At 38.1% G+C, this 9,754-nt stretch overlaps 1 protein-coding gene across 1 annotated transcript in view; it reads right to left on the bottom strand.

Moving 5' to 3' along the window:
- Positions 1 to 809: 809 nt before the first annotated feature.
- CUNH1orf232 (chromosome unknown C1orf232 homolog) overlaps positions 810 to 9,754 on the bottom strand; it is a 29,947-nt gene continuing 21,002 nt past the window's right edge. Inside the window, exons 3-4 of the mRNA XM_073670671.1 lie at positions 1,127 to 1,233; positions 810 to 1,038 (exon numbers count right to left, since the gene is read on the bottom strand). Coding sequence (XP_073526772.1) covers positions 810 to 1,038; positions 1,127 to 1,233 — 336 coding nt within the window. The remainder of the gene's footprint in view (positions 1,039 to 1,126; positions 1,234 to 9,754) is intronic.

Genomic DNA, 9,754 nt, shown 5'->3' with positions numbered 1-9,754 from the left:
GGTGATGGTGTTGGCTTTTGGTGAGGGAGTTCCAAGTAAGGGTCAGTAAGGGACAGCCGACGTGGAGCGGGGGCGCCAAGTTCCTGTCCCCTAGGGTGCCAACCTCCACTGGTGGGAAGGGAAACGAAGGACAAGATATTTCTATCTCCCTTAGAAAACTTTCTTGATCAAACACGAGGTGTTCCCTCTGGCATATGATGGTCTATATTATCTAGTGGACTCCCACACCTTTTGGCTTTTTGTGTTTAGTGATTTAGTGTTTTTTTTTCTTTTAAGGGATATTAATAAAAGCAAATTTTTTTATAAAGGTTTCTTTTTGATTATGTGGATTGTAGAAATAACTTATGGTTAAAAAATGTGAAAGTGTTTGCCAGCAGGATTTTTTTTTATAAAGGGCTCAGAGTGGTTTAAGAAATAAAAAAACAATACTCACTCTCACCAATCCCCTGCTACCTCCATTCTGATACTTATCCTGGGATTTCTTGGGTGTCAAGACAGAATGAAAAAGTAGAGACCAGAGAATACTAGAGCTGAAGCAACAGAGAATCTCTGAGGATGGGTATCATCTTTTTATGTTTTTTTAACCACTCTGAGGCCTTTGTAAAAAAAAAAAAAAATCTGTGCTTGCCTTTAATGGGATAACAAGAAAAAATAGTTGCCTTTATTTTAGAAGCTACAAAAAATGGAGACAGCTGCAATTCCAACCACACAGTTCTGTTAGAGCAAAATCTGTTCAGCTTGGGTACAGAATGCTAAGATACGGAGTTCCTCAAGGAAGCCTTTCTATATGTTTCTTTAGGTTCTAGTTCTTACTCATTCTTGCTTCTTAACTCTTCTATTTTTTTAGTGAGGAAACTCCACTTAAATGGTGTCTCCTCTACATGCTGAGCTTCATTGCGTTCTTCTGGAGGCTCTGCCAGTACTCCTCTTGCTTCAGGGTGTTGAACAGTACTCTGTTGCCACCTGCTAGTGAATACATTCCAAAGTGCCGAGGAACTTTTCTGTGGATGGTTGTCTGAAGTGCATGAAGATGGGGTCCTGCAGAAAAGTAGTAAACCTTGTTAGTCATCCCAACTATTACCAACAATGATTTACCATGATCAGCTACACACAAGTTGATATTTACTGTTCAGTTGCCATCTCCGGTTCTTGTTCAACTCTCCCATCTGTTCCAGGTTCTTCTTCTTTAGTGAACAACGAAGTTACAGTTTTCCAACCAAATGTTCCTTGAACCTGGAAACAATATGTACAGTAGTGAAATATTCATCAATATATAGATGTCACAGTGTTGGAAATGTATTAAACATTAACACCAACATTGTTGATTAAATGTTAAAGGGAATCTGTCACTACATTTGACCTATGTAAACTATTAATATGGGCATACAGGTTATAGACAGCTGAGGAGGGTGATCCCTGTATGTCTCATATCAGATGTGTTGTTGCTGAGAAATTATCTTCCAGGCACCATCCGCCCCATAGCCTGGAAGAGGTCATTTATATAAAGTGATAAAAGATGATTTTTCCACAACACATCTGATATGAGACATACAGAGATCACCCTCCTCAGCTGTCTATAACCTGTATGCCCATATTAATAGTTTACATAGGTCAAATGTAGTGACAGATTCCCTTTAAAATAACTAATTGTCTCTCCATCCTTATTGTTCTGTTATAATCTTCACTGTATGTACAAACTGTATAGTTTTTCACGGATAACAAAAAAAATGTCAATACATTTTAAATGGAAACTGAAATTAAAATAGAATAAGAATTAACTCAGCCACGTGCTGAGCTATAAATGTGTACTATGTAAATGGTTATTCCAGTGAGAAAGATCACATTTCAGCTCTAAATGCAGTCATTGGATAACACCTTAAAAGTCATATTCTACTCTGCTATTCAGACACGTTAATGCCCCATACACATTAGACTAAAGTCGGCCAAACCCACCGTTATTAGTTGGATAGGCTGACAGTCTAATGTATATGGTGCCTTCCATGATAGTCTAATGTGTATGGGGCCCTCCCAATTCCCTCCTAGCAGATAATGTCAGGGTAGAGAATTTCAATAGCAGATCTTTTTGTTCTCCTAGAAGATAATGTGGCCCCAGAAGAGTCTGCGAATGGCTCTGTCATAGAGAACTCGGGAGCGTTTGCTTGAGGCGAACATATATCTAATGTGTATTAGGGTTTGTTAGAAGTTTACAACAATATGTGTGAATTTAGGTATACACTGATTACCTAAAATATGGAGCAGCAATGTCTATTAAGCTGTGCTTGCAGATTACAATCACAGGAAATCTATGACTCTACAGTCTAAACAAATGTCATTGAAAGCAAAGATACGTTTCTTACAATTGTGTGCCAGCTAGATCCTACATATAGAAATCTCTGAGCGGTGCCTAGTGTTTAAGTCACTGAATAGAGGAATATAGCCCATTTATTTTTAACCCTTTCCAGACTTGGCCAATTTTTGTTTTGCCACTTTTGTTTTTACCTCCTCTTCTAGCGCTATAACAATTGTCTTCCATCAAAAAAGCCAAATGAGTTCATAGTTTCATGATTGAAAGAAGACCCAAATTTCACTGAGTACAACTTATACCCTAACATGTTGATCCATAAAAAGACAAAAAACCCATGAGGCAGATGCTAACGTACCCATATTAGGGGAAAAATTATTTTCTGACTTCAAATCCGGTAATCAGACTTATTTCCTGAATCAACGTCCCATCACAAAATCTAGTACCATAACTATAATGTTATATCTTTCAAGTAAGGCATCCATCATTGACTCAACCATTACATCATTACATCATTCAAGATATTAAAAAGGAGAGGGCACAATACTGACCCTGTGTTACCTCACTGTTAATTGTGACCTAATCAGAATGTGATCCATTAATTGTTTCCTATCATTGACCCAGTTGTTAATCACATTACACAAATGTTCTCCTAATTCCATTGTACTCATTTTATGTACCAATGTTTTTTTCTACACTGTATCAAATGTCTTTGAAAAGTCCAGATACACAAGATCTATGGCCTTGCCCTGGCCCTTTCTGGAACATACCTTCTCACAGAAACAATCAGATTAGTCTGGTCTGACAGACCCATGTTGATGTTGGGCATGAAGTTATTCTTATTGAGATACTCCAGGATAGTATCTCTCGGAAAACACTTAAAGATTTTTCCTGCAGTAGAGGTTAAACTTACAAGCCTATCTATAATTTCCAGGCTCAGTTTTTGTTTCCTTTTTGAATATTGCACCGCATTTGCTATTCACCAGTCCTATGGTACAGACCCTGTTATTATGGAATCCTTAAATATTAGAAATAATGGGCTGTCTATCACAATACTTAATTCCTGCGGTACTTGGGGGTGTATGCCATCCAGGCCTGTTGATTTGTCTAATTTAGTGTTTTGAGGCGGCGCCTGCTGGATTAAGCAGGTGACATTTAATAGAGAATTTACATGTGGCCTGTAATGGGATTTTCTTGTGTAAATAAAGTAGAGAAGAAGGTGTTTAGTAGATTGGCCTTTCCCTCATTCTCTTGTACCATTTCACCTAGATTATTTTTTGTGGGAGCCAATATTATCATCTTCCTGTTTATATAGTTTGTAGAGATTCACTCTCTCTGGTAGGCATTAGCCATAAAGCCTTAAGTAGCATTCACACAGGTAATACAGCTTTGGTCAAAACACGTGCAGTTTTTATTGCTTTCCACAGGTTGCACCGCACCAAAAACAAACTCATAAACATAAATACCTAGCCTTCTCCAGGTGCAAACTAAACAGAACAAACCCTGGCTACTCATATACGGCTGAGCTAGCCTCAGCTCACTCAAACAACACAGCTATTGTCCATAGAAACCACTGATACGTTTGGCTATCTGCACACGGCCTATGCTGATTCTTCAGAGAGAAATTCTGAATTGTCTCTCTCTTCAGAACCAAGACACATCCAGTCTGTTCAGCTTCCCTGAGCTGACTGACTTGCATGAGAGCCTAGTCTGTTTACATGCAGAGCCAGCCAGGTACACTAAGTAAAGCCTTCAAAGGTAGGATTTAACCATAGCCTACCTGGCATTGCTACAAGTTTAAGAATATTTTTGCATTATTCTTACTATCTTTGACAATGAGTTCCTCTGTCTCAATCTTTGTTAAAGGATAAGTTAAAGATTATTATTCTGAGATTACTATAACCCAAGTGACTCCCAACCCGTATCTTTGATACACTGCCTGGTCAGTCCGTCCGTCCCCCACACCACCTCTTGTTGGGTCCTGCAACAGTCTCAAAAAGTAATTGTCTTTTATTATTGTAAAAATCCTGTTTCCCATCCTGGACCTGCAGATTTTTACTCCCCAATTTATATCAGGGTAGTTGAAGTCCCCCATAATGATTACTTTGCCCTGATTTGCTCCCTCGTCTATTTGCTTTATGAGGATATTTTTTGCTGCTTCCATTTTACTTTACATGTTCCATTTACTTTACATGTTCCTCACACATATTATCACGCTGGATGGGTATTAGGGACTTTTTTTACATATAAGCAAACCCCTCCCCCTTGCTTATTTGTATGGTCATTCTTGAACAAACTATAGACTTAGGCTCAGTCATAGCTGTTGTCCAACCATGTCTCCATTATCCACAATATCATAATTTTCTTCCATTGCCACCCTCCACTTTCACAATTTAGGCGCAGGTCACTAACTACACTATTTTCCTCTTCTGTACAGTAATTGCCCTCCCCCAGTGCATATTTTAAACACTCCTCCAACTTTCCAGCCATTCTTTCCCTCAGCACAGCTGCACCCTCCTCATTGAGGTGCAGTCTATCCTTAACCTGGAGCCTGTAAGCAACAAAGAAGTCAGCCCACTTCTGTCATCCTACACCAATATCTGAGCCACATATTTTGGCAGGATGAGTGTAGTTTTGACTAGGACAATTCACTTTGCAATGTAATGTACAGAAAAATGGAATAATAATGATTAATAACAAGCAAATATGGCACTGTTTTTTTTTTTTTTCTGTTGGTGCTCAGCTAAAATTCTATAAGTTTTCAAAACCTTGGTTAGTGTCACTATTCTCTAAGATCCATAACTTTTATATCTTTCAATCAATGGTGCTTTTTAAAAACTATTTTGGGGTGCATATGACTTTTTTATTGTTTTTTACTCCTTTTTTGGGGAACTGAGGCGACTGAAAAAAACCTGCAATTCTGGGGTTTAATTTTTTATTCTTAACAGCATTTATTATATGTGTTGAATAATTTAACATTTTAAAAGATTTCACTTTTACAAATGCAACAATACCAAATATGCCTATTTGATAATTTTTGGATTTGGAAAAGGAAAGGGGGATTTGAACTTTATTTTTTGGAAATATATGTTTATTCATTTTTACACTTTTTTAGGCCTTGTAGGAAACTTTAACCCGTGACTGTTTGATTGCTTGTACAACATACTACATTCCTCAACATGAAAATAGCAACACCAAGAAGGAATAGTCAGGGAAATATGGAAATCACAGGATCAATATGAAAAAAATTAAAAAATGCAAAAATAAATTGCCAAACTTCTTGATTTATTCAGTATCCAGTATGAGCATCACAAGAAAAACTACACATAGTTACACACCTTGTCATGCTATCAATGAAATTATTAATGATGTTCTGCCACATTGAATGCACTTGAGCACGCAAATCATCCATATCTGCTGCAGGTAGATCCTTTTTACAAATTCAGAACAATGACGTCCCAGATGCGCTTGATGTGATACAAGTCCAACAATGCTTTAGGACATGGTAGCAAGTTTAGGCCATGCAGGCAGTAACATGAAAAACATGTGGTATATCGTTGTCATGTTCAAAAATGTCTCCAGTGACACTTTGGATAAATGGCCATACCATTGTTTCCACGATTTATATATTCTGTACTGAAAATAAAATGGGACTGCATCTAATGCATCAATCAGTGTCTAAACAAACCATCAAAATGCATTTCCATGATATTGGACCACGAGTCAGACGCCCCACTACAGATGTTCAGTTGACGTCATGCCAACGCTCTCAAAAGCTATCATGGTGCACAGCAAGACAGCAATGGAAGCTAGAATAGATGTCCATCTTCTCCAGCTATGAATCCCACTTTTGTCTTGGACTCAATAATAGCTGGATATTGGTCTCGTGACCATGAGGGCAACACCATGAAAAGCCCTTCATGGGCGAATTCCTAGAATTATAGTATAAGGTGGCATAATTTATGGCAGCCAAACCCCTCTAGTTTTCATTCCAGGTACACTAACAGCTCAGAGTTACGTTGATTTGGTCGAGGAAACATTGGGGCAGTCATTTTTCCAAAGTGACCCAGGAGACGTTGTTTTACATGACGATGCCAGGCCTCATGGTATTTGTGCTACTGTGAGCAGCCTGCGTAGCTTAAGCTTTCGACCATTGCCACCAGTGTCTCCAGACTTTTCTCCCATCGAGCACATCTGGAACGTCATTGGTTGGCAATTGCAAATAGAGCGGCTAGTAGCCGATCTTGATAATTTGTGTGCCCAAGTATATACAGCGTGGCAAAACATTCCACAGACACCAGTTAATAAAAACATTTATAGCAAGCCAAGGCTTGTAATTGCGTGTATTTCTGTGTGTGATACTCAAAATGTTTTGAAAATTTTGTTTCCATTTTTTAATCTTTTGCATATCATCAACATGTCTATCGATCCTGTGATTTCCATAATTCCACGACTTGTTCTTCTTGGTGTTGCAATTTCACGGTTAATAAATGTATCATTCTATCAGTATTATTTGCTGATTTCACATAAAACCCAGCTACAGGCCGGAAGTCTGCCTTAACCCCTTACTGACATGTGCCGTTAATGCGGGCTCGCATTCTGAGCTCGCAACTTTCCCTGCACATGACAACTGATCAACAGTCATGTGCCTCTAACAGCCGCAGGTCAATCTCTGACAGTGGCATTTAACATGTGTCGGCAGGGTGGCATCATTCCACACTCCCATTGTGACGTGATCGTGGGGCGCCGATTGGTTGCCATTACAGCCGGGGGCTGCTGAAGATCCCCATTTCTGTTATTACAATCCTCCTGTGAAAGCCAGCATTCAGATTATCGTAGCTTCAAGTCTCCTAAGGGGACTAGAAAAATACAGTAAGAAGTAAAAAAAAATGTTTTTAAAAATATGAAAAAAAAAAACCAAAACACAAAAGATCAAATTACCCCTTTTTGCCTTATTAAAAATAAAACTATTACAAAATTAAAACATACACATATTTGTTATCGCTTCGTTTGTAAAGTCTGATTTATTAAAATAGAAAATAAATTAATCCAATAGGTAAATGGAGTAATGAGGAAAAAAAATCAAAATGACAGAATTGCGGTTTTTTAGCTGTCACAACATCGTGGTAAAATGAAATAAGAGTCTATCAAAACATCGTACCTACCCCAAAATTATATAGGTAAAAACGTCAGCTCAGTGCACAAAGAATAAGTCTGCATACAGCCCTACGCCCCACATCCCGAAAAATGAAAATGTTACGGATTTCAGAAAATGGCAACACAAGAAAAGCTGTTTTTTTTTCTTAATTTCCGAATTGTTTTTCACATGGCAAATTAAAAAAAAAAACAAATGTGAAATTGCACTTTTTTGCTATTTCAACGCACTTGGAATTTTTTTCCCGCTTTCCAGTGCATAACATGACAAAATGAATGGTGTCATTCAAAAGTACAATTCTTCCTGCAAAAAAAACAAGCACTCATACGGCTATGTGGATAGAAGAATACAAAAGCCATGGCTCTTGGAAGAGGGAAGGAAAAAAATGAAAAAAAAAAAAAAAATGGCCCAGGGGTGAAAGGGTTAAAGGAAACCTGTCCACTTGAAAAGGGTGTGCGATCTATGGGAAGCATGTTGTAGAATAGGAAAAGCTGAACAGATTAATATATAGGTTTGTGGGAAAAGATTTAATATAACTTGTATTTTATTGGTTGAAATCCCTGCTCATTCTAGACCTAGCAGTCAAGGAGGTGGTCCTAATCAGAGGGTCCCAGCCTTCCCTGAATAAGTGTGCATACAGAGATAGTTGTTAGTCAGCTGATTTGTATAACCTGCTTGGCTGCTAAGCATGAGATGAGGCATTTCAATTAATACAATACAAATTAGGGCCCAGTCAGACGGCCGTACTACTCGCACAAGGATTGCATCACAATCCTCAGACTGGCTGTCGGCTTTCCTAACCTGAGCATGACAGCATGTATTTCTATGCAGCTGTCACACTCAGGTCAAGAGAGTCGACGGCCAGTCCATGGATTGCGATGCGATCCTCGTGCGAGTAGTACGGCCGTCTGACTGGGCCCTAATACTTTTCAGCTTTTGCTGCCCTTTAACATTTCCTAGCAGCTTATACTGATGAATTCCATTTAAGATGAAGATAACCAATATATAACTAACTCAATTGAGTCCGATGGAGTTCACATTATTGCTTTCATTAGAAAACAGCAGCCATGACATCTAATGTTAATAGAGCTTAGAAAGTCGTGGTAAACAATGAGGATTGCGGTGGTTCAGAATCCACACTGCCCAATGGTTTAAATATACGATCACACACGAATGCGGTTTATTTTGTCAACGCGTTTCAAGGTTTTCAAACCTCTTCATCAGGACCAACCACAATGATAAGATACAACTCAAAAAGTAGACAATTAATGTAAAAAAAGGCGCGCAGCAACGAACCTTTGAGGTCATATGATACCACATCACTGTAGCAGATACAAAGATTGCAAGCAGAATAAAACAAAATATATAACTGTAAAAATAAAAAAAGAAATGTATGTATATACTTGTAACAAATGTATAAGGATAAAAAAATTAAGTATATATGTAGCATTTTTCAGAAATAAATGTCATGTGTAAAAAGACATGACAACATTTATTTATGAAAAATTCTATACATATTTAATTTTTTTATCCTTATACATTTGTATTTCAGATCAGCATTGTCTATGTATTCCTGCACTTTTTGAGTTGTATCTTATCATTGTTTTTCGGGCCTGATGAAGAGGTTTGAAAACCTTGAAATGCGTTGACAAAATAAACCGCATTCATGCTTCACCCTTGTGTGTGATCCTATATTTGAACCATTGGGCAGCGCGGACTCTGAACCACCGCATTCCTCATTTTTTGTAACATATCTCCTTGGTGGTCCTCCTGCAGCCTTTACATGCTTCTATAGGGGTTGTGACTGTCACAACCCTATCATGTGAGCATACCTATAATATTTTATACCACTTGATTATCAGATAAGACCCTATTTGCGCTTTATGTCTCTCCAGTTTTTCCAGTTTGATTTAGAAAAACGTGGTATCAGATATCATAACTGTTATCACATAATCCATATATTACAGGCACACATTAATAACATGTCAAAACTATGGGCCAAACTATATGCCAATGTATTATGTTATAATAACAGATCATTTCACTCAAGTACATTTTCTACACTGCAATTTTCTGAATTATTGTAATAGAATTACTGAGACTGCAATAGAACTAATCAGACTGAATAGTTCATAGCTTCTCAAAAAATATGGAAAGTATGGGATTTGTAGGATGTCAATTAGAAAATACCATGTACAGTGACAGTGTTGGCCCCAGAAGTAACGGTGTTGACTGCAGAGCCGGGCAAACTGCTGCCCACAGGCCAAGACAGCCAAAGGACTGAAACAGTGGCCCAC

Source organism: Phyllobates terribilis, unplaced genomic scaffold, assembly GCF_046119375.1.
Source record: "Phyllobates terribilis strain yellow unplaced genomic scaffold, ASM4611937v1 Scaffold_2__4_contigs__length_985480577, whole genome shotgun sequence".
NCBI lineage: Eukaryota > Metazoa > Chordata > Amphibia > Anura > Dendrobatidae > Phyllobates > Phyllobates terribilis.
The sequence above is the reverse complement of the archived record's forward strand: the minus strand, read 5'-3'. Positions and strand labels throughout refer to the sequence as shown.